The following is a 25252-nucleotide window of genomic DNA, read 5'->3' as shown; positions in this document are numbered from 1 at the left end:
AACTCAGCATAGGAAGTAAAGGGCCACCAACGTGATTCTCCATCACAGTTGTATACTGCACTCAACCCCAGCATCTACAGATTCTCTTGTTGTGGGTAGCACACTTAGCATCACAGTGACCACAACTCTAGTTTGTATGTTTTCCCCATCACCATGTGAGTTTTCTCTGGGTGCTCCGGTTTCCTTCCAACGTCTAAAAATATACAGGGTTTGTAGGTTCATTGGCAGGCACTCGCATTAACAAACAAAACCTAATTTTGAGATTGGAAACACAATGCGCCCAACCAGGAGGAAAATTTTTACCCCATCAAGTCCTGAAAAAGAATATGATTTATTTCAATTTCATTTCACCTTAAGAGTTTTTTCGAGGAGGATACTGTAGGTGGAGTTAGAGATGGAGTGTGTGGTGCATCTTTGGTAGATTCAAGATGGATGCTTCCACATGAGATCTGCCTGTGTGTGTTCTGTCTTGGTGCTTTTAGCTTAGTTAATAAATCTAGTTGTTTAAAAAAAAGTTTCTTCATTGTAATAAAAGAAACATCAAATGGTAGCAGGAGTGGAAGGAACACCAGAAGAGTGCACAGTAAGTAACAGTAGATATCAGCAGAGGAAATATGGAGAGTATAAAAATTCCTGATGCTGTAAATTTGGACTGGAAATATTGACCACAAGTGGACGCTGTTTAAATAATGATTTATGCTGTACCTGCAAGGAACTACAATTGATTGCGAACCAGATCCTCAGAAGATTGCACTGCTACTTACCATGGCAGGACCTAAAAATTTTGAGATTTTCAACACATTTGTTTTTGTTGAGGCAGAAAACTAGAGCAAGTTCGACAAGGTTATCGAGAAGTTTGATGAACTCTGTTCACCAAAGAAAAATGAATCCTTCAAGAGGTATGTGTTTCACTTGCACACGCAGCTATAGGGAGAGAGAGCTTTGATTTAAAACAAAATCAGACTTAAAAGCAAGAACATGCAATTTTGGATCGCTAAAAGATTCAAGGATTTGTAATAAAATTGTGCTTGGCATTATTGATAAGATGAGAGAGAGATTGCCATGGGAAACAGGGCTCACCTTAGCTGGAGCTGTGAAGATATGCCACTCCAGTGAATTAGCTCTGCAGCATGTGAAAAAGTTCGGTGATAATGTAAAAGCCAGGGAAAATGAAGGCATAGTCACAGCCACAGTGTCTGGACACCACACAAATGAAAAATGAGATACAGGAAACAAAAGAAAAGGAGACATTCAATTGTAAACAAGCAATGCTCAGCTTATGGGAAAGTTTGTAATAAGTGCAAAGGGCAGAATCACTGTGCAGGGCAATGTTTTTCCAAAGGGAAACACAACAGAAGTATAAGTGTTCACATTACTGAAGACATTGTACACACTATAGAAGAAATTGCTCTCAGTGACGCATTTTTCGTGGGCATGGTAGTGCAAGAAATGAATAGAGTCAAACAAGATAAATGGACTGTGTCACTGCATACAAATGGAACAAATATTCCTTTCAAGCTGGACACAGGAGCAAAGGTCAATTTGATCTCTAAGCATGACACCAGGATAATGAAGATAAAGCCGTACATCCATGCAAATCCTACACTACTCAAAGCCTACAATGGACAGAAGATCGACACGAAAGGTACATATAAACTCAAGGTGAAAGTTAACGATGAAGAGCACCATCTCAGGTTCACAGTAGTCCCAGGTGAACATTATTCACTGCTTGGTGACAAAGCATGTGAAAACTTAAGCCTAGTCAAGAGGGTGTTCCACATTAACAGTGACCATGTACAGAACAGCGAAGAGGAAATACTGGATCAATTTCCCGACATCTTCAAGGGGTTTGGAGTTCTACCATTCACCTATAAGATACAGTTAAAGGAGGACACAGAGACAGTAGTGCATGTTCTGAGGCGGGTTCCAGTGCCACTAAAAGCTCAAGCAGGAATTTGACTGAATGACGGCATTTGGGGTTATAAAGAAAGTAGAGGATCCCACAGAATGGGTGAATTCAATGGTATGTGTCGAAAAGAAGAACAGTGACCTACGCATGTTTGCATGGACCCAAAACATTTGAACACCAATATTAAGAGAGAACATTATCAAATTCCAACTGGGGATGAAATTGCAAGTGAGATGGCTGGTGCAAAGTCTTTCACTCAATTAGATGCATCCCAGAGCTTCTGGTAAATAAAACTGCATAACGATTGAACAAAATAAAGTACATTTAATACACTGTTTGGGTGATAACCCTGTCTGAAGATGCCTTTTGGCATGGGGTGCGTGTACATGTATTACATGATCCTATGGGGATCCACACAAAAACAACATGAGAGACTTATCCAGAAGTTTGCATTAAAGTTAAACAGAGAAAAATGTCAGTTTGGTGTGAAGGAAATCATCTTTCTGGGAGATATAAGCTGTCAGAGGAAGGTGTGGAAACAAACAAAAGCAAGGTGAAAGCAATTCTTGAGTTGCCCAGACCCACTGACAAACAAATCATTTTGAGAGTGCTGGGAATGATTAATTTCATTGGTAAATTCATACCAAACCTGTCTTCCAACATTATATTCCTAGAGAAGATGTTACAGGACAAATGTGAATTCAAGTGGACGGCCAATCACCAGGAAGAATGGGGATGACCGAACACCATTCTAACCACAGAACCAGGGTTTTTGACGTCCTTTGATGCATCCAGAAGGATGAAATTATCTACAGATGGTTCAAAAGATGGAATAGGTGTCATACTACTTCAGGCTGTGGGAAAAGATTGGAGGCCAACAGCACATGCATCAAGGACGATGACAACATCTGACGATGACAACTTCAATATGCACAGATAGAGAAAGAGTGTCTAGGTCTGGTCTATGGACTTGAGAAATTCTACAGATATGTGTATGTTCTACTAACATTCACATGGCAGAGACAGACGACAAGCCATTAATAGCCATAATCAAGAAAAATCTCAAGTGATATGTCACCACAAATCCAAACACTGATGATGAAGCTGCAACATTATGACTACAACGTTATGACTTTGAATTGGTATACACACCAGGGAAACATTGTGTTAGCTGATGTCTTATCCAGGGCAATGTCACAGAGTGAAGCACACAATGAGAGTTCCAGAGACAGATGTGAATCTCCACGTGAACCTGATCACTGAATCTCTTCCCGAATCTGATGTGAAATCCAAGCAGATCACAGCTGAAACAGAAAAGGACACAGTTCTACAGAAAGTCAACAAGAATCTGAATGAAGAATGGCCTAGAGGTGAATGTCGGCCACACTACAACATCAGAGCTGAGCTGAGTGTTGTCAATGGGCTTCTACTCAAACAGAGTTCAATTGTCATTCCTCATTCACTACAACAAGAGGTGCTGAAAAGGGTGCATGAGAGGCATCTTGGAATGGAAGAATGCAAGAGGAGGGCCAGAACTGCTGCCAGGAATAAATGCTGACATTTGGCAGGATGGTTTCAAGCTGTGAGACCTGTTTGAAACATCACACAAAGCAGACAAAGGAATGATCATACCTGACTTACCAGCAGAACCATGGCAGAAAGATCGGACTGATCTGTTCCACATGAATGGAAAGAATTATCTGCTGCTTATTGATTATCTATTGATCTATCCAGAGATTGCGCTGCTTCCTAACATGTCTGCTTCTTGTGCGATCAAATATATGAAATCGAACATGGAATTCCTCAAATTGTCTGCAGTGACAATGGACCACGCTAGAGTTGTAGAGAATTCCAGAAAGTTACAGAAGAATATGATTTTTGACATGCGACGCATCCACAGTCATACAGTAAAGCAGAGAAAGGATTTCACATAGTTAAAAAGTTACTTAGGAAAGCTCAATCTAGCTCTGTTGAGTTACAGAGCTTCGTCATTTGAACATGGCATGTCACCAGCTGAGCTTCTGATGGGACATAGACTACAAACAACACTTCCCTACTCTGCAGACCCAAAGGAGAACCTTGATGTTGAACAGAAACAAAAGCATCTGCAATGGTGACAAAAAAACAAACTATGACAAGTCAGCAAGAAGCTTAGGGCCACTGGCCACATAGAGTGAGACATGGAGATTCCAACACTTGGGACAGGAAGGCCACTGTTCTGGAGGTAGTAAATCCAAAATCCTACACTGTCAGAACAGAGAAGGGTCAAATACTGAGGAGGAATCAAAGGAGCCAGAGATACTGTAGGAACAGACAGATACAAAGGATTCAGACTGCACAGTAACAGAGGAAACACCACCCGTGCTAGATGGTACCTGGACCAGCAGAGCTGACACAAGCACCTGTGTTAAGAAGATCCAAATGAATTGTCAAAGCACCTGACAGGCTGAATCTCTAAAAGAAAAAGAACTGCACACTTAGAAGTTTGTGTTGTTGATGTTCATGCTATGTGTGAATTAAACTTTAAATTGAAAGAATACTGCATTAATATGTCATGCGAGATTAAACATCTCAAGGTAAGGAGATGTAGTGAAAGAGTGCTACAACCAGGAGGTGTGTGTGGAATCTGGGGAATGTTGCATCTTGGGATAGATTCATGAGGTCTGGTCTGTGTGTGTGTGTGTTTTTTTTTCTTAGTGCTGTTGCTTTAGTTGTAAATAACCCAAGTTTATTCATTGTAATTAAAAGAAACATCTCAACAACCAAAATGATATTCTGCATTTCCCTGCAGTTGGTCCTTATCCTTCAAAGCCCTTCCAATACAGCACAGAAACTGGTCTCTTCAGCCTTCCAGTCTGTGCTGAACCATTTTATTTTGCCTAGTCCCACAGACCTGCACCCTGTCCAGAGCCCTCCATACTTCTCACCTGTCCAAATTCCTCTTAAATGTTAACATTTAGCATGCATTCACCACCTCAGCTGCCACCTCGCTCCACAATCCCACCACTCTGTGTGAAGTTTCCCCTATTGTTCCCCCTAAACTTTTCCCCTTTCTTGGTTGGTCCTTCCAAAAAGGCAACCCCTCACACGTGTCTACATTAAATTCCATCGACCATTTTTCAGCCCATTTTTCCAGCTGGTCCAGATCCCTCTGCAAGTTTGAAATCCTTCCTCCTTGTCCACAACGCTCCAATCTTAGTGTCATCTGCAAACTTGCTGATCCAATTGACTACATTATTATCCAGATCATTGATATAGATGATAAACAGCAATGGTCCCAGCACCGATCCCTGAGGCACACCACTAGTCACAGGCCTCCAGTCTGAGAAGCAATCATCCTCCACTACTCTCTGGCTTCTCCCATCCAGTTCACTACTTCACTATAAATACCTAGTGTCTGAACCTTCCTGTCTAACCTCCCATGCCGGACTTTATGAAAAGCCTTACTAAAGTCCATGTAAACAGCATCCACAGATGTTCTTTCATCAACTTTCCTGGTAACCTCCTTGAAAAACTCTATCAGATTGGTTAAACACACCCAACTATGTTAATTAGCCCTAATCAGTCCATGGTTATCCAAATAATTTTATATCTGATCTCTTTGAAGACTTTCCAGTAATTTACCATGGCGTCAGTTTCTGGAGAGTTACTGTCACTGCACTCTTTAGGCAAGTGGAAACTTCTCCAATACAGTCCCAGCCTGTCCCTGGTTGATTACTAAAAAGTCGCCCTCTGAGGGAACAACCAGCCTCAAAGATTCAGAAGCTGGGCCAGATGAGCTTTCAGCCGAAGATCACTCCCGGTATATCTTGGTGATGGCAATGTCAGTTCTGGCAAGAAGGAATCAACCATCCATTGCCACCTCTCCAAAAATATCGTGGAAAAATTAAACAAAGCAGCCCTCGGCCGGAACCCATTTCCACCTAATCTTGGCCAGAGCCGGAACTCGCTGACCGATTAGAAGGCCCCATTGTGGAAGCGGCGATTCTGTCCCACGTGCAAATCATGAACTTTCCCCCACCTACCTGAGTGCTGTTGCTCTCTGCAAGGCTCCCGGTTTCGAACTCAACAGGACAATGAGAAACCGGAGGGCTCATCAGGAAGGATGGGCTGCAAAACACGATGATGAGCAGATGTTAGTGCACGGCTGTCTGAACTAAGACCATGACCTGCTAATGTAATGTCAGAGGCACACTGTCCCATTAACACCTTTTAAATCGGTTGGTCTGTGCACCTCCTCCTGCTCTCTCCTCTCTTCTCCCCAGCCTTTTTCATTCAGGCGTAAGTCACAAAAATCTGTAGACGTCGTGGTCAAGGTATTAACACAAAATGCTGGAGAAACTCAGCAGGTCAAACAGCGTCCTTTATGTAGCAAAGGTAAAGATTCATAACCGATGTTTCGGGCTTGAGCCCTTCACCAAGGTATGGGAAAACGCCGGCAGGCGTCCGAACAAAAGAGTGGGGGGGGGAGGCAGAGGCAGGAGATGATAGATCTGCATTTATCACCCTCTACCCTACACCTCCTCCCTCTTTTGTTTGGACGCTTGCCAGCATTAGCTCATACTTTGATGAGGGGCTGAAACCCGAAACTTCGGTTCTGTCTCTCTGCCTTTGCTACATAAAGGAGGCTGTTTGACCTGCTGAGTTTCTCCAGCATTTTGTGTTTATACTTCAACCGCGAACAAACAAAAATTGCGGTCTGATTCTGTGGAAATAACAGAATTCATTGCAGACCTTGGAAGGGCTCAGACCCGAAATGCTAAATATACTGTACATCTTTATCTCCTATGGGCCCCTGCGAGACCTGTTGAGTTCCTCCAGTGTTTTTAACCACAGTCACAGTGTCTGCAGACTTTCATGTTTCACTTATTGTGAATAAAATTTACTTTTGGGGGGAAAACAAACTTGGAGGCATTAAGTTGGGAGCCCATGATCATTGTTGGAAGGAGTGCACCAGTCGTCTGGGACTGTAACCATATAACCATGTAACCATATACAGCACAGAACAGGCCAGTTTGGCCCTACTAGTCCATGCCGGAACAAATCCCCACCCTTCTAGTCCCACTGACCAGCACCTGGTCCATACCCCTCCAATCCTCTCCACTCCTTGAAAGATCCAGTCTTTCCTTAAATGGAAATAACGTCCTTGCTTCAACCACCTCTGCCGGAAGCTTATTTCACACCCCAACCACCCTTTGTGTGAAAAAATTTCCCCTCATGTTCCCCTTATAATTTTCCCCCTGCAATCTCAAACCATGGCCTCTGGTTTGAATATCCCCCACTCTTAATTGAAAAAGCCTATCCTCGTTGACTCTCTCTGTCCCTTTTAAAATCTTGAACACCTCCATCAAATCCCCCCTCAATCTTCTATGCTCCAGAGAAAAAAGCCCCAGGCTGCTCAACCTTTCTCTGTAACTCAAACCCTGACATCCTGTCAACATTCTCGTGAACCTTCTCTGCACTCTCTCTATTTTGTTTATCTTCTTCTTTGGCTTGGCTTCGCAGACGAAGATTTATGGAGGGGGTAAAAAGTCCACGTCAGCTGCAGGCTCGTTTGTGGCTGACAAGTCCGATGCGGGACAGGCAGACACGATTGCAGCGGTTGCAAGGGAAAATTGGTTGGTTGGGGTTGGGTGTTGGGTTTTTTCTCCTTTGCCTTTTGTCAGTGAGGTGGGCTCTGCGGTCTTCTTCAAAGGAGGTTGCTGCCCGCCAAACTGTGAGGCGCCAAGATGCACGGTTTGAGGCGTTATCAGCCCACTGGCGGTGGTCAATGTGGCAGGCACCAAGAGATTTCTTTAGGCAGTCCTTGTACCTTTTCTTTGGTGCACCTCTGTCACGGTGGCCAGTGGAGAGCTCGCCATATAACACGATCTTGGGAAGGCGATGGTCCTCCATTCTGGAGACGTGACCCATCCAGCGCAGCTGGATCTTCAGCAGCGTGGACTCGATGCTGTCGACCTCTGCCATCTCGAGTACTTCGACGTTAGGGGTGTAAGCGCTCCAATGGATGTTGAGGATGGAGCGAAGTCAACGCTGGTGGAAGCGTTCTAGGAGCCGTAGGTGGTGCCGGTAGAGGACCCATGATTCGGAGCTGAACAGGAGTGTGGGTATGACAACGGCTCTGTATACGCTTATCTTTGTGAGGTTTTTCAGTTGGTTGTTTTTCCAGACTCTTTTGTGTAGTCTTCCAAAGGCGCTATTTGCCTTGGCGAGTCTGTTGTCTATCTCATTGTCGATCCTTGCATCTGATGAAATGGTGCAGCCGAGATAGGTAAACTGGTTGACCGTTTTGAGTTTTGTGTGCCCGATGGAGATGTGGGGGGGCTGGTAGTCATGGTGGGGAGCTGGCTGATGGAGGACCTCAGTTTTCTTCAGGCTGACTTCCAGGCCAAACATTTTGGCAGTTTCCGCAAAGCAGGACGTCAAGCGCTGAAGAGCTGGCTCTGAATGGGCAACTAAAGCGGCATCATCTGCAAAGAGTAGTTCACGGACAAGTTTCTCTTGTGTCTTGGTGTGAGCTTGCAGGCGCCTCAGATTGAAGAGACTGCCATCCGTGCGGTACCGGATGTAAACAGCGTCTTCATTGTTGGGGTCTTTCATGGCTTGGTTCAGCATCATGCTGAAGAAGATTGAAAAGAGGGTTGGTGCGAGAACACAGCCTTGCTTCACGCCATTGTTAATGGAGAAGAGTTCAGAGAGCTCATTGCTGTATCTGACCCGACCTTGTTGGTTTTCGTGCAGTTGGATAATCATGTTGAGGAACTTTGGGGGACATCCGATGCGCTCTAGTATTTGCCAAAGCCCTTTCCTGCTCACGGTGTCGAAGGCTTTGGTGAGGTCAACAAAGGTGATGTAGAGTCCTTTGTTTTGTTCTCTGCACTTTTCTTGGAGCTGTCTGAGGGCAAAGACCATGTCAGTGGTTCCTCTGTTTGCGCGAAAGCCGCACTGTGATTCTGGGAGAATATTCTCGGCGACACTAGGTATTATTCTATTTAGTAGAATCCTAGCGAAGATTTTGCCTGCAATGGAGAGCAACGTGATTCCCCTGTAGTTTGAGCAGTCTGATTTCTCGCCTTTGTTTTTGTACAGGGTGATGATGGTGGCATCACGAAGATCCTGAGGCAGTTTACCTTGGTCCCAACAAAGCTTGAAAAACTCATGCAGTTTGGCATGCAGAGTTTTGCCGCCAGCCTTCCAGACTTCTGGGGGGATTCCATCCATACCTGCTGCTTTGCCACTTTTCAGTTGTTCGATTGCCTTATATGTCTCATCCAGGGTGGGAACCTCATCCAGCTCTAGCCTTAGGGGCTGTTGAGGGAGCTGGAGCAGGGCGGAATCTTGGACTGAGCGGTTGGCACTGAAAAGAGATTGGAAGTGTTCTGACCATCGGTTGAGGATGGAGATCTTGTCGCTGAGGAGGACTTTGTCATCTGAGCTGCGCAGCGGGCTTTGGACTTGGGGTGAGGGGCCGTACACAGCCTTTAGAGCCTCGTAGAAACCCCTGAAGTCGCCAATGTCCGTTTATATCCTTCCTATAATTCGGTGACCAAAACTGTACACAGTACTCCAAATTTGGCCTCACCAATGCCTTGTACAATTTCATCATAACCTCCCTACTCTTGAATTCAATACTCCGATTTATGAAGGCCAACATTCCAAATGCCTTCTTTACCACACCATCTACCTGAGTATCAGCCTTGAGGGTACTATTTACCATCACTCCGGAATCCCTTTGTTGCTCTACACTCCTGTGATAGTCCAGATCTATCACCAATGTATATAGTGTATATAGTTACAGTATCTAGACTGTGCTTACAGCGATTGGCTGAGAGCTAAGCCACGCCTACTGTCTGGACCTTAAAGGATTGTGTCCCTAGCCAGGTCGGATCATTCCGGACTGGTCGGCCACCTGTGAAGAGCTCCTGTCTTTTGCTAATAAAAGCCTTGGTTTGGATCAACAAGTCTTTGATTCTTTCGACGAGCTCTACAACTCCTCAATTTTCTGCCATTTAATGCATATGACCTATTTAATGTATATGACCTATTTAGATTTGCCTAGAATTTAGAAGAACGAGAGGGGATCTTATAGAAACATATAAAACTGTGATAGAAGTAGGTATGTTGTATCAATTGGTGGACGAGACTAGAACTAGGGGGCATAGCCTCAAGATTCAGGATGGAGAGGAGGAGGAACTGCTTTTCCCACAGGGAGCTGAATCTATGGAATTCACCTGTCCATTGTAGCAGTGGAGCCTATCTCAGTAAATATATTTAAGACAAGGTTTGATAGATTTTTACATAATGGGGGAATTAAGGGATATGGGGAAAAGACAGGTAGCTGGTGCACAAGATCTGTCATGATCTCACTGAGTGGCGGAACAGGCTCAACAGGCCGGATGGCCGACTCCTGCTCCTATTTCTTATCTTCTTATGGACCATCTTCAAAACTACTGAGCTCCCGCATCAGCTGTGAAAGCACCAAAATGTACATGAATAACCTTGACTAAGAACTGGAGTGTGCACTTTCATTACATGTGAATTGTTTGATTACAAATTTAAAAACTGTGGGCAAAAAAAAGTGTATTTGTCCCAAACATTATGGAAGGTGCTGTACCTCTGACATTCCTAAACTTTCCTCCACTCACCTTAAATGATGTCCACTGGTATTGGCCACTGCTGCACTGAGAAAAATGCTGTTATAGAGTCAGGATAACAGTGTAAGAATACATCCTTCTCACTGTAGTGCGCCACTGTTGGGTGTATGTATATATGAGTGTGTGAACAGTTTCCTGAGATGGTGGAAGGTATCAGTAAGTAAAGTCTCCTTTGTTATTTGAACCTTGCATCTCTAAGTTATTTAAGAAGCCTGCCAAGTAACACAGAGACATAACACTATCTTCCTTATTGAGGTTCAACCACCAAGAGCTTTCTGAAGTCCCACACAGACACATGAAATGATACATCGCTGGGTGTCAGGAAAGAGTGGGTGGTCACCTGTCGCAGTGAGAGCTTCCTCTCGAGCTGTTCCTTTCCGACTCGTGCTGCGCATCCAGTAGGATCTTCTCCATGTCTCCGTTGTGGATGGAGCTGGAGGAAGGGACATGCTCCAGTGACCGAGAGCCAGTGTGTTGACTGTAGTTGAGCTCCACCCATGACCCTGAAAGAGGGGAGGTGGGACAAAGATGAGGAGAGTCAGCACAGCAGGCGACGCCAGCAGTTTGAGAGTAAACAACCATTCTTCAGCTTCTGAAAGGGAAAGGAAACCAGTAACAATATTTCAACCCAAATTCTGGTAGAGTGTACTCCTGTACGTGTAAAGTAACACACTTGTGCTAAAATAGATTTGTAACTCAAAAATACATACCTCAAAATATTAATGACATTATAGTGAAAATTCAGAAGTCAGCATTGCCACAGTTGTACTGTAACGAAGGGCCATTTAGCCTACTGAATCCATGCTAACTCTTGAGATCTCTTCACTTCCATTAACTCCCTCCAGATTCTACTTGCGGTAACCCAATTAACCCAACGACACTATTAAAATGGAGTACAAGACCATAAGACTCATTAGAAACATATGGGGTTTGTAGGTCAATTGGGTGTAATTGGGCTCATGGGCCAAAAGACCCTGTTACCGTGTTGTCTGTCTCAAGGGCGGCACAGATAGCGTAGCGGTTAGCACAACGCCATTACAGCGCCAGTGACCGAGGTTTGAGTCCTGCACTGTTGTAAGGAGTTTGTGCATTCTCCCCGTATCTCCATGGTGCTGCTTTTTTTAATATAAATACACTGTTTAAAACGTACCGGGGGTTGTCGGTCAATTAGATGTCAACAGGCTTGTAGGCCGAAACGGCCTGTTACTGAGCACTGTGTCTAAATTCAAATTTAAAAAGCTGGAGAAGGGGTAAAGGTCCCATCAAGTGTGTCCGCTGTACTGTCATGAGCGGACCCATTTTCCCGCTCAGCCCCACTGCCTGCCTTTCTTCCTATAATCCTTCTGATGAGGGAGGAAATCAGAGTACAGCAGTTCAACTTCCGGTGCTGCCTGGAGTTTCCTGCGGCCGGCTGGGTTTCCTCCAAAAGAATTTGCAGGTTGCTAGGCTGTAGAATTTACAGAACAAACTTTAGGCCAACTCATCCCTGCCAACTAATGGTCTCCCCAAACTGATCCCATTCGCCAGATTTTGGCTCATATTCATTCGTCTATACATTTACTAAACTGTTTCTTCAAATATCATTATTGAACTTGCCTTCTCTACTTGAACAGCTCGTCCCACATACGCACCATCCTCCGTGTGAAGTAGGACCCCTTCAATCTTTTCTCTTCGCCTTAAATCTGTCCCCTCTAGTTTGAGACTCCCTTATCCCAGGATAAATGTGAGATGTTGCACTTTGGAAGGACAAACCAAGAAATGGTAAAAGAGCATTGAGGAGTACATTAGAACAGAGGGACTTGGGAATACAGGTACATCATTCCCTGAAAGTGACGCCACAGGTGGATAGGAGCTTTTGCCATATTGGACTTTATAAATCAAAATATTGAGTATAGGAGTTATGGTTGTACAAGACAGTGGTGAAGCCAAATTTGGAGCATTGTGTGCAGTTTTGGTCAGCTAACGACAAGAAAGATACCAATAAGATAGAAAGAGGGCAGAGAAGATTTAGCAGCATGTTGCCCAGACTTCAGGAACTAAAATACAGGGAAAGGTTAAACAGGTTAGAACTTTATTCCCTGGAGTGTAGAAGAATGAGGGGAGATTTGATAGAGGGATCGAGACAAAGTAAATGTAAAGAGGCTTTTTCCACTGAGGGGAAACCTCAATGAAAGGGGAAAAGTTTAGGGGGAATGTCTTCACTCAGAGAGTGGTGGGAGTGTGGAACAAGCTGCCATCCGAAGTGGTGAATGTGGGCTCATTTTTAACATGTAAGAAGAATTTGGACAGACACATGGATGGGAGAGGTATGGAGGGCTATGGACTGGGTGCAGGTCAGTGGAATTAGGCCAAAAAAAAGGTTTGGCATAGACTAGAAGGGCTGAAGGGGCCTGTTTCTCTTCAGTGGCGTTTTATGGTTCCTGCATCCTTTCTATTTTATTGGCATTTTGCCTATTGCTAGGGGCCAAAATTCCCCATTCTTCTCCAAGTATGTTCCCTCCATTGTCTTGTACAGTTGTAGCATTACATCTCAGCTCTTGTACTCAACACCCTGACGGATTAAAACTGCATCACTACCCTGTCTATTTGCAGTACCACTTTTGAGGAATTATGTATCGGAATCCTAAGTACTCTCGGACCTGATCACTCACCGTGGAAGACCTGCTCTGGTTCAATCAACCAAGGTGCAACACCTCACACTTGTCAGAGTTAAATTTCATCTGCTCTACCTTAGCCCACGTTCCCAATTGATCCAGATCCCCCTGTAGTCCAGTTTATTGTCATCTGATTGTACAGGTACAACCCGACTAAACAACGTTCTCCGCTCCTCAGTGCAAAACATGCAGACACACAACCAGACATAACACACGTACAGACCAACAATAAAAATGAGGGGCAGGTATTGTATCTATAAAAATAAATAAATAACTGTTGTCTTGTACAAATGAGACTCTCATATGTTTACTGTGGGCAGTTCCTTTGGTCGTTCAGCATTCTCCCTGCCCGTGGGAAGAAGCGGCTCCTCAGCCTGGTGGTGCTGGCTCTGATCCTCCTGGATCTCTTCCTCGATGCTTAAAGATATTGTGTTCAGAGTGGAAGGGGTCCTCAATAATTTTGTGCACCCTCTTCAAACAATGATCCCGGTAGATCACATCCATGGACGGGAGGGAGATTTCAGTGACCCTCTCCGCCACTCTTACTGTCCTGTGGATTGACCTCCAATCCACTTCTCTACAGCAACCATACTACACTGTGATGCAGCCGGCCAGCACGCTCTCTCTCAATAGATCTCCTGTAGAAGGCTAATATAATGGTGGCTGGCAACTTTGGCTGCTTCAGACTCTCAGTAAGTACATGATAGGTCACTAGTTAAGTGAACTCCAAGAACTTGGTGTTCTCCACTACAGAGTAGTTGTTTCCTGTTGCAAGAAGCAGTTGTTCTGGGAACAGAACTTACCCACTTCTGAATACCGCACATGAAATAACAGCTAAAATTTGACTCATTAATTTGACCGGTGTTAGGTCTGCTTTGTTCATGAATGAGTGAGACAAACACCAGGCTGAGTCGAAATCAGGGTTCTTTGTTCTTTATTACCGGATTGTAACACTTGCGACTAACCATGTTAGTCGGAGAATGCATTCTGCCGTTATCAGCAAAATGGTGATTTTTTATACCCTTGGATACATGCTTAGAACATCATCATATCATTACTTGTCCAATGACTAAAACTGTTGCTATCCTTTCCCTGCTAGCTTCCTGCCTCTCAATCCATCAATGTCTTTCTTATCTTGTAAGTACAAGGATGCATTCACATCTTGTTACAGCCCTGTACAGGGTAACTCCTTACACATTCCCATCTCATGATGTTTTACCTAACAGGAGTACAAGGACACCTCCCCTTCTTGTTACAGCCTTGTACAGGGTAACTCCTTACACATTCCCATCTCATGATGTTTTACCTTACACCGGTGACATGACAAAAACCACTGCTGACAAGAACCTGTTTGAAAGTTCTGCCCATACCTGTTTTTGATTAGCTCAAAACCTAAAGCTTCTGACAGATGTGATCTGTGCCACACCTTTCACAGATGGGATTCGGTTCTCAGGATTGTTGGTGTTGTGGACTCAGCTATAATTAATATACCTGCATTAAGAATACACACAAGAACATAAGAAATAGGAGCTGGAGTTGGCCATCCAGCCCATCAAGGCTGTTCAACTCCACTTACCTGTCTGTTTTTTTCAAAAAATGTAGAGATACAGGCCATTTCAGCCCATAAGCCCAATTTAAATCTAATCAATCTACACCCCCGGCAAGTTTCGAACGCTGGGAGGAAACCCACGCAGACACGGGGAGAACGCACAATGATTCGAACCCCGGTCCCAATCGCTGGCACCGTAAAGGTGTTGTGCTAACCGCTACGCCAAACGTGCCGCTAATTTCCCGATATCCCTTAATTCCCTATACTGTGTAAAAATCTATCCAACCTGGTCTTCAATATATTTACTGAGGTGGCCTCCACTCCTTCAATGGGCAGCAAATTCCACAGATTCACCGCCTTCTGGGAAAAGCAGTTCCTCCTCATCTCCATCCTAAATCTACTACCCTGAATCTTGAAGCTCTGTCCCCTAATTCTGGTCTCCCCCTTCCAATGGAAACCACTTACCTACCTATCTTATCTGCGCCTTTCATAATTTTAATTAATCTTCTCATCCCACGAGTATTTGGAACGTGGGAGGAGACCCGAGCATCCGGAGGAAACCCCTGAGGTCACAGGGAGAAACGCACAAACTCCTTGCAGAGGTGGATTCTAATCTGGGAGGCAGCTGCTGCAAAGGGCGCGGCGCCAATTGCTTCACTGGCGGTGCCACCCAGTTATCAGCTTTAGCCCAAATAAGTGACCAGTTAACCTACAAGTCCCATCTCTCTTTGTAATGTGGGAGAAAACCCACAAAGACATGGAAAGAATGCGCAAACTCCTTACACGGAGTGGAGGATTTGTACCCGAGTCGTTGGCTCTGTAATAACATGGCATAATCACATCTCTCTGGCCAGCGAGGAGGATGGCAGCCATTCTAGGTGGCAGATCGCCCCACCTTCAAGGGAAGGATAACAAATGCCAATTTTGCCAGAGATTCCTATATCCCATAATCATTCCATAAATAAATTCAATAGAATGTATTATGCCCTGGTAATTCTTTTAACTCCAAATCAACAGAGAACATATTCCTTTGTTTCTGGAATTTCTCCTCTGCAACTTTAACACGCTTCTTAACCAACCATCTTGACCCTTTGAGGCCAGTTGGCATATTTTTTCCTTATCTGGGTCAGCGTCAATTTCAAGATTATTTTATTGCCATGTAATAAAATAGAAAATGAAATATTACACAAAATTTCCTTTAGTCTACTGTAAGGCAATCAAAGGTTCACCATCAGCAGAAATGGCCCAGCGTCCCTTGCAGTCAGAGAAACAGAAGCAAAAAAGCCCCCCCAGATCCACCGAGTGTGTCTGGATTCACCTCCAGTGTTCCCAAAGCTACATCGCCTTCAGTTCAAACCATCAGCAACCTGAGCTCCAGCTCCGACACCATCAGGAAGCCCTCAGCACCCTCTCGCGTCTTGGTTCCAATACCTGGTAGCCTGTCAGCCCAGTCTCGAGCCAGTCCCCAACAGTCTGGCGTGAGTCCCTTGACCACAGTCCCCAGCAGCCTGCAGGGAATGCCTCACCTTGAGTCACCGGCAGCTTGCTGCCTGTGAGTTCTTCACCCACAGAGACCCTCGCTGGTCCGCCACTATGGTCACAGTGGGGTGTGTAGATGGGCAGGGGCTCTCATTCACATCCACCTCAAAGCACACAACCAGACATAACACACATACAGTCAAACAATACATATGCAGGACAAGAATTCGTATATGCAAATAAATATTGTTTCTTGAATATGAGAGTCTGGAACGGTTAGTGTGAGCAGGTTTTTTGGCCGCTGGTCCTTTGAACAGAGGGATAGGAAAGGAAGGGCAATGGGGTAGGGAGCTGGAGAAAAGGAAGCAAAGAGATATGGGGGGTAGAGAGAGAGAGAGAGGGAGAGAGAGAGAGAGAGAGCGGGGGAAAAGGAAACAGAGGGATAGGGTGAAAGAGAGATGGGGGAGGCGGCTGGCTAACAAAAATCTAAGTAGATGCTAATGCCATCTGGTTGGATGGTGCCCAGACAGATTACAAGGTGTTGTTTCTCCAATTTTCAGGAAGTCTCAGTTTGGTAGAGCATGAGAACATGCATATCAGCATGGGAATGGGGCTGGGAATAGAGGATGTTAACTGGCAGCTGCCAGATGGAGGGAGAGACAAACACAGGGGAGAGGTGGAGGTAGTGGTGTCATTGAGGGAAGGGTGGGTGAGAGGCTTGGACAAAAGGCTGCCATGTCAGACCCCAGCACAGAATAATACAATATAACTGGATACACAGGCTATACATTACACCTCAAAAGTTAAATAAATGGGACCCAACAGCATCAGACAGATGTTTTCGCTGTAAAAAGGAAACGGGAACAACAATTCATGCAATTTGGACATGTGAGAAAGTGAAAAAATTTTGGGAAGATCTAAACCAGATACTAAATAAAATCACAAAAAACAATATACCAAAAAACCCAGAGATCTTCCTCCTAAGTAATATAAAAAACAAAGAATTTGGATGGAGCACAAAAAAGATTTGTTATGATAGCCCTAGCTGTAGCAAAAAAATGTATTATGTCAACCTGGAAATTAGAAGACAACTTGAGAATACAGCAATGGTAAATAGAAATGAATAAATGTATTCCATTAGAAAAAATAACCTATAATTTAAGAAATAATATTACAATATTTGAACAAATATGGGAGCCATACGTGAAACACAATAGAGAAAACCTACTGTGGACATCTACCACCTAAAATGACAGAAGGAGAAGGGAATGAAAAGAACTGACTCAGTGGAATTTCTTGCTTGTTTTTATTGAGTGACAACATTGTTTGACGGGTTTAATGTATCTTATATTCTGAACTGGGAGGGGAGGTGAGGGAGGGAGGGAGGGGGGGAAAATGACACTGTATATACTTAAGAAGGAAAGTGTATGTATCTTGATCAATATGGTTTATAGTGTGAAAAATAAAAAATTTTAAAAAAAAGAGAAGCTGGGCCAGAGAGAACCAGGAACATCACAGCACAGAAACAGGCCCTTTTGGCCCATCGAGTCTGTGCCAAACTACTATTCTACCCAGTCCCACCCGCATCATACATACCAATCCAAATTTTATTTAAATTTTAAAAATTAAGCCTGCATTCATCACTTCAGCTGGCAGCGCGTTCCACACTCCCACCACTCTCTGCGTGAAGACGTTCCTCCTCATGTTCTCTTTAAACATTTCATCATTAACCCACGGGTTCTAAATCCTTGTCTCCACAGTGGAAAAAGACCCGCTTACATTGACCATGCTCATACCTTTGCACACCTCCCCTCATTCTCCAATGCTCCAGACCCCCATTTCACCTTTCCCTGCAACTCAGTTCCTCAAGTCCCGCCAACATTCTTGCAAATTGTCTCTGCGCTCTTTTGGTCTTATTGATATCTTCCGTCACCACGCTGCGAGGCACTGAACACAGTGGCACATGCAGGAGGGGCAAATGATAAAATGGCACCATCGGGATGATTGATAACCTTCTGGTCCAGGTATGATAAAGCTATGCACCCCCCTCATGCCACAAGATTCTGCAAATTTGCTCTCTGCTGGAATCTTGCAGTTGCCAAATCAACCAGACTCCGCCATATTAGTTACAACACCTCAAATTACCTTTCTTTGCGACAAAACCACAAGGCTGCAGAAAGTCAGCAGGTCACAGAGCGTATATTACATAGCTTGAGACCGAATATTCATTGTTGCTTCTCCAAAGTTACGGGTGGCCTCACTAAGTGCACGAGGCAATGGGCAGACACCTCAGGGTGGGATTGGGGCGCAGAATCGAAATGGTCGGCCACTGGGAGATCCCGGTCATTGACGCGGACAGAGAGAAGGTGCTCAGCGAAGAGATCTCCCAGTCTGCGTCATAGGAACATAAGAAGTAGGAACAGGAGTAGGCCAAAATTGGCCCATCGAGCCTGCTCCACCATTCAATACGATCATGGCTGATCTAATTTATGACCTAACATCACCTACCTGCCTTCTCCCCATATCCCCTAATTCCTCTATCATGTAAAAATTTATCTAACCGAATTTTAAATATGTTTAATGAGGCAGCCTCAACCACTTCCCTGGTTAGAGAATTCCAAACATTCACTACTCTCTGGGAAAAACTATTTTTCCTCATCTCTGTCCTAAATCTACTCCCCCCGAATCTTGAGACTGTGTCCTCTCGTTTTAGTTTCCCCGGCCAGCTCAAAAAACCTTCCTACATCTATCCTATCCATACCCTTCATAATCCTATATGTTTCTATAAGATCTCCTCTCATTCTTCTGAACTCGAGCGAATACAATCCTTTCTTTACAACCCTATCCACCTGAGATGCCACTTTCAAGGAATTATGTATCCGAATTCCCAGATCCATTTGTTCCTCCACATTCCTCAGGGCCCTATCATTTACTGTTTTTGTCCTACCTTGGTTTGTCCTTCCAAAATGCAGCTTGTTTGCATTAAATTCCATCTGCCATTTTCTTGCTCAATTTTCTAGTTAGTCCAGATCCCTCTGCAAGCTTTGGAAGTCTTCCTCACAGTCCTGAACGCCTCCAATCTTAGTGTCAACAGCAAATTTTCTGATCCAACTTACCATATTATCATTTTGACAACAAATAACAATAGTCCCAGCACCGATCCCTGAGGGTATTCACTAATCACAGGTCTCCAGTCTAAGAAGCAACCATCCACTACCACTCTGTTTTCTCTCAATCAGCCAATTTTGAATCCAGTTTACAATTTCTCCATGGATACCTAGTGTCTGCAACTTCTGAACTAGCTCCCGTGTGGGACATTGTCAAAGGTCTTTCTAAAGTCCATGTAGACAACATCCCACAGCCTTTCCTTCATCTGCATTCTTGGTAACCTTCTCGAAAAACGATCAGATTGGTTAAGCACGGCCTACCACGCACAAAGCCCTGCTGACTAACCTTAATCAGCCCTTGGCTGTCAAAATACTTGTATATCCGATCTCTCAGAACACCCTCCAAATAATTTACCTACGACTGACGTCAGCCTCACTGGCCTGTAATTTCCCGGATTACTTTTGGAGCCTTTTTTTAAATAATGTAACCACATGAGCTATCTTCCAGACCTCCAGCACCTCACCCATGGATAAGGATGTTTTAAAATTTCTGCCAGGGCCCCTGCAATTTCTACTCTCGTCTCCCTCAAGGTCAGAGGGAATATTATGTCAGACCCAGGGGATTTATCTACCTTTATTCATTCTAAGGCAGCAACCACCGCCTCCTCTTTAATCCCTATATGTTCCATGCCACTACTGCTTGTTTCCCTCCTTCCTTAGGCCAGTTTCCTGAGTAAACACTGATACAAAAAAATTGTTTATGATCTCTGACGACTCCACATGTGGATGGATGGCCACTCTGATCCTCGAGGGGACCAATTTTGTCCCTTACCATCCTTTTAACCTACTTGTGGAAACCCTTTACATTATCTGCCAAAGTAACCTCATGTCTTCTTTTTGCCTTCCTAATTTCCTTCGTAAGTATTTTCTTACATTTTCTATACTCTTTTGGAGCCTCATTTGCTCCTTGATGCCTATTATCTGCTATAAACCTTACTCTTCTTCTTAACCTCTCTTTTTTTTAAAGGAAGGGGCTATACGGGTCAGCACAATATAAAGGGCCGAAGGACCTGTACTGTGCTGTATACTAGCTTCCTAATATCCCTTGAAAACCAACATTCCCTTTACCCTGCTAACTTTGTCTTTAATCCTGACAGGAACATGAAAAATCTGCACTCTCAAATTCTCACCTCTGATGGCCTTCCACTTCCTGAACACATTCTTACCAGAAAAAAAAACTTATCCCAATTCACTCACATTTCCACAAAATTGGCCTTTCTCCAATTTAGAATCTCATGTTCAGCTGTGGGCATTGTTGGCAAGGCAGAGCAGTTACTGCACATCCAAAATCTATCAGGAATATTTGTAAATGAGCGGAGGAATTGCTGACGATAGGAGCAACGTTCATAATTGGACGAGTAAAACACAAAGATCTGCAAACGCAGTGGTTGAAGTAATATTGCATACTTTAAGGTAGATAAATTTAATATAGATAAAGATACATAACCCATGCTTTGGGCTTGAGCCCTACATCAAGATATGAAATCAAGACCTCATTCCCTGATGAAGGACTCAAGCCTGAAACGTTGGTTATGTGTCATTATCTTTGCGACACTGTTTGACCTGCTGAGTTTCTCCAGCATTGTGGAGGAAACCGTGTCAGAGAAGTTTTATTGTTAAATGTAATGGAACATTGAACATTACAACACAGTACAGGCCCTTCAGCCCACCATGTGGTACTGACCTATATAAACCTTCTCAACAAATTATACCTTCCCTACTCACACCCATAAATCTATTTTTCATGCATCCATGTGCCTATTTAGAGTCTTTTAAATCCCCCGATTGTACCAGCCTCCATCACCACCCCTGCCAATGCATTCCATGTATTCACCACTGTATAAAAATACTTACCCTGAGGTCTCCCCTGAACTGTCCTCCCCTCACCTTGTATAGAACCCCTCTGGTTTTGCCAGCATGACCCCAGGAGAAAGGTGCTGGTTGTCCACCCTATCTGGGCCCGTGATAATATTGCAGACCTCCATTAAATCAACTCTCACCCTTCTGGGTTTCAGCTTTCATGATTTGGGTGTTGCTGGAGGGGAACTAGCAGTTCAACCTGTGAATTGAGTATCGTTACATGCACGGAGACACAGTGAAGACAACTATTTTTGTGTGCTATCCAGGTAAGTCAACCTCTACACAGTACAACAGGTATCGCAAGGATAAAAACATGGGTGTTTCAATAAAATAGAAATGCAGATATGTTCGAGTTTGATACTGTTTTAGTTTAATTTGGCATCAGGTCCACTGCAGAGATTGTGAACCAAAGTGAGCTCTATTGATCTATAGTGTGACAATAAAAGGGCAGGGTCAGGGGTTAACCCTTTGGATTCCGTGCATCGGTTTCCCAGGACTACCAAAAAGCGCATGTACTCTATGTCCTGGTTTTCCAGGACTAGTTTTATACCCAACCATCAGCTGGTTCAAATGTAAAGGTTAACCCATGGACCCAGTCCAGAGTATATATTATGAAAAGTTGAAAATGGCTGGAGTTCAAAGGTCTAAAAAGTACAATTGAACAGTACATGGCATCATCTTGCAGAAATGGGAGGTCCTTTGAAGAGAACAAGAGAAGCAGGAAATAAAACGATCCTCAAATCTGGAGGTGTCGTCCAAGTGCAAGTTTATTATTGTCTGGTTGGACGCGTACAACTAGACGAAACACCGTTCCACCAAACCAGAGTATACACACATATAATGCACAATTCCTAATAATCACATATATACATAAAGATGTAATAGAAAATAAATAAATGTTTTGGGACGATTTACTTGGTTACTGGGTACCGTTTATCAATCTCACAGCCTGTGGTCAAAAGCCATTTCCCTGCCTGGCAGTCCTGTTTTTGATTCTCCTGGACCTTCCTCCTGATGGTAGTGGCACTGGATGGAAAGGGTCCTCAATAATTCTTTAACCTCCATTTAAGCAACACTCCCGGTAAATATCGTCAATAGAGGAAAGGGACCTCAGTGAACTTCTCGGCTGTTTTGATGATCCTCTGTACTGACGCGGTCCAATGCTTTGAAACTACCGTCCCGCACAATGATGCAGCCAGACGTGCTCAAAAATGTTGTCAAAAAGGGTAGCCTTGCCACCCTAAGGAAGTGTAGGTATTGCTACAGTAAGAGAGAGGGATTGGGGGAGGGGGTTGTGGGGTGAAGAGAGCGTAGCCGCTTTCGGGTGCATTCTCCGCCAAGAATGCACCTGCAGAAGTGGATGCAGAGCTGAGGAATGGTCGCTCAGGTGGCAGCCCTGAAACTGCTGCGCTGTCCACCTGAAAGGGACACCTGCAGGAGAGCCGTCTCAGAGCGCACTTCGCCTCCTGTCCCTTTGGGACGTCGGGGCAGGGGCAGCCGCCCCAGCCCTGACATCCCGAGCCGGCTGCCCCTGCCCTGATGTCCCGCGCTGGGGGAGCAGGGGTAGCAGGGAGGGGGCTGTCAGGCGCAGGGAGTTGGGTCGCCAGCTGATTGTCATCAGACCGCCCCTTAGCCGCCGCTTTCAGCCGGCTGCATTCAGGTGCCTAGGAGAACTTCAGTGCTCCAGCGATTATCCTTCTCAGAGGAGGGTTGGAAAGTGCGCCTTGGAGGCGCCTCCTGCTCTTTCAGGTGGCCTCCCGACAGCCTCACAGGGGTAGAATATGCGGCTTTACATCGGGGTATTCTAGCCAACTGAAAGAGCCTCTTGACTGAAGGTAAGATGGGAACTACTCACAATAATCAACCGAGATTCTAATATTTACTAAACAATGTTTATTTGTATATACTGTCCTGCGTATGTATTATTTGTCTGGTTGCGTGTCTGCATGTTTTTGCACCGAGGACTGGAGAACGCTGTTTCCTCGGGTTGTACTTGTGCAATCAGATGACAATAAACTTGACTTGAACATAGGTGGTGACATTCAGCGCCATTTGTCTCCATGGGGGAGGTTACAGGTGTGGACGGTGCTGGCTCAGTAGACTGGTGGTACACTGGTCAAAGGACTGAGTGTTCAGGGAGGTAGAAGTGGGGGGGTGGCAAACCAGTGGGCTGCTACGCTCTGGATGCCTGTTGAAGCTGGTGAGATCGCGCGATCCCCGACTCAAGTCAATGTCAGTGGAATCACGTCCTTTATTTATACAGCTGAGCTAACAGCCTGTTGCACCAATGATGTAATTGGCACGCTCACCCTTCTAAGTAAATACATTTCAAATATAGCCAAAGTGAAAAGCAGTGTTGTTGAAGCTCTTGGCAAATCTTCATGCCTTCCTTCCTTTCAAAAACAAAACTGGCAACAGCACGTTTATATTGTGCCTTTAATCAAATAACATTTGCAAGCTTTTTCGAAGGGCATCCCTGGGGCATAGAAGAAGGAGGGGAGATTTGAAAAGAGGTCTCCAAAATTATGAAACAGTATAGATAGAGTAGATTCAAGGAGGCTTTTCCACTGATGTGAAGAGAGATTAAAAACTAGAGGGCATGAGTTAAGGGTAAAAGGGGAAATGTTTAAGGGGACCATTAGGGGGAACTTCTTCACACAGAGAGTAGTGGGAGTATGGAAAGAGCTGCCAGTTGAAGTGTTGAATGCAGGCTCAGTTTTGACATTTAAGAAAAAATTGGACAGGTAATGGATGGGAGAGGTATGGAGGGCTATGGACAGGGTGCAGGTCGATGGGACTAGGCAGAAAAATGGTTTGACACAGTCTAGAAGGGCTGAAGGGTGTGTTTCTGAACTGTAATGTTCTATGGTTCACATATCACTTTAAGTATTCCCTATGCCATTGGTGCTCTGTGATTAGTAAGGGATTGCTTAAGGTGGTATGTAGATGGAAAGAAAAGTTTGAAAACCACTGTTTTAATCGTACCTAATTGACTCGTTATGTGCACGGTTTCATAACTCCGAAGGAAATGGACCAATGACAATTTTTCTCAAGCAAAATATTTCAGTGACAATTGGGTCTAGAGCAGAGGTTCTAAACCTTCCCTTCCCACTCACATCCCACCTTAAATAATCCCTTACTAATCACAGAGCACCAATGGCATAGGGATTACTTAAAGTGGCACATGAGTGGAAGAAAAAGGTTGGTGACCACTGCTCTAAGCCATGCTCATGTGCCCATGCACAAAAGGGAATTAAGGTGCGCACAAAAGGCCAGTTGAGGGACGTTGGGGGGAATCTTTCTGATGTCTAGTGCGAACTGTGAGCGAGGTTTTCGCCAAATCAATCAACTCAAAAAAACAAGTGGAGAAACCATTTAGGCGAATGTCATTTAGATATACTAACGAGAATCCAAAGCTACCAGTTGGGTGGAAGTTCTATTAGCCAAGATAGAGTTTGCAAAGGATGGGTAAACACCAAAGACAAAAAGATAACAGGGCTCAAAGAGATCAGCTACTCCCAATGCCAGACAACCTCTGTCACTATGGCATGGTCACAGAGTTTGACAACACGAAATCATGCCCTTCAGCCCATCTTATCTATGCTGACCATGTTGTCTACCTGAGTTAGCCCCATTACCTACATTTGTTTCATATTCTTAAATATGTGCATTATTCTGTGCAGGTTTATGTCAAATATTTCCTAAACCTACGTAAACTGTCCTGTGTGTGAAGATTTTCACAATAAGCATCTACAAACTGGATAGTTCGTCAACTCGCTTTGTAATCGTATGAGTTTTGATTTAACCATTTCCAGCAACTTCAATAATAATCTGTGAATTGATGGCTGTTACTGTTTTATTAATTTATTTAGAAATACTCATTGATGTAGAGTACGAAACAAAAATCAGTGGCAATTTGTGAACCGGTACGGACTCGAAAGGCCAACATGGCCTGTTTCCGCTCCGTTAATGGTTATATG

The 25252-nt window shown here is 44.3% G+C and overlaps 1 protein-coding gene across 1 annotated transcript in view; it reads right to left on the bottom strand.

The window, feature by feature from the left end:
* LOC138756973 (BCL2/adenovirus E1B 19 kDa protein-interacting protein 3-like) overlaps positions 1-25252 on the bottom strand; it is a 53949-nt gene that overhangs the window by 11939 nt on the left and 16758 nt on the right. The window contains exons 2-3 of the mRNA XM_069923498.1: positions 10904-11066; positions 5935-6019 (exon numbers count right to left, since the gene is read on the bottom strand). Of these exons, the coding sequence (XP_069779599.1) occupies positions 5935-6019; positions 10904-11066 (248 nt within the window). The remainder of the gene's footprint in view (positions 1-5934; positions 6020-10903; positions 11067-25252) is intronic.

The sequence above is a fragment of the Narcine bancroftii genome, chromosome 3 (genome assembly GCF_036971445.1).
Source record: "Narcine bancroftii isolate sNarBan1 chromosome 3, sNarBan1.hap1, whole genome shotgun sequence".
In the NCBI taxonomy this organism is placed as follows: Eukaryota; Metazoa; Chordata; class Chondrichthyes; order Torpediniformes; family Narcinidae; genus Narcine; species Narcine bancroftii.
Note: the sequence above shows the minus strand (reverse complement) of the source record. Positions and strands in the feature narration are given on the sequence as shown.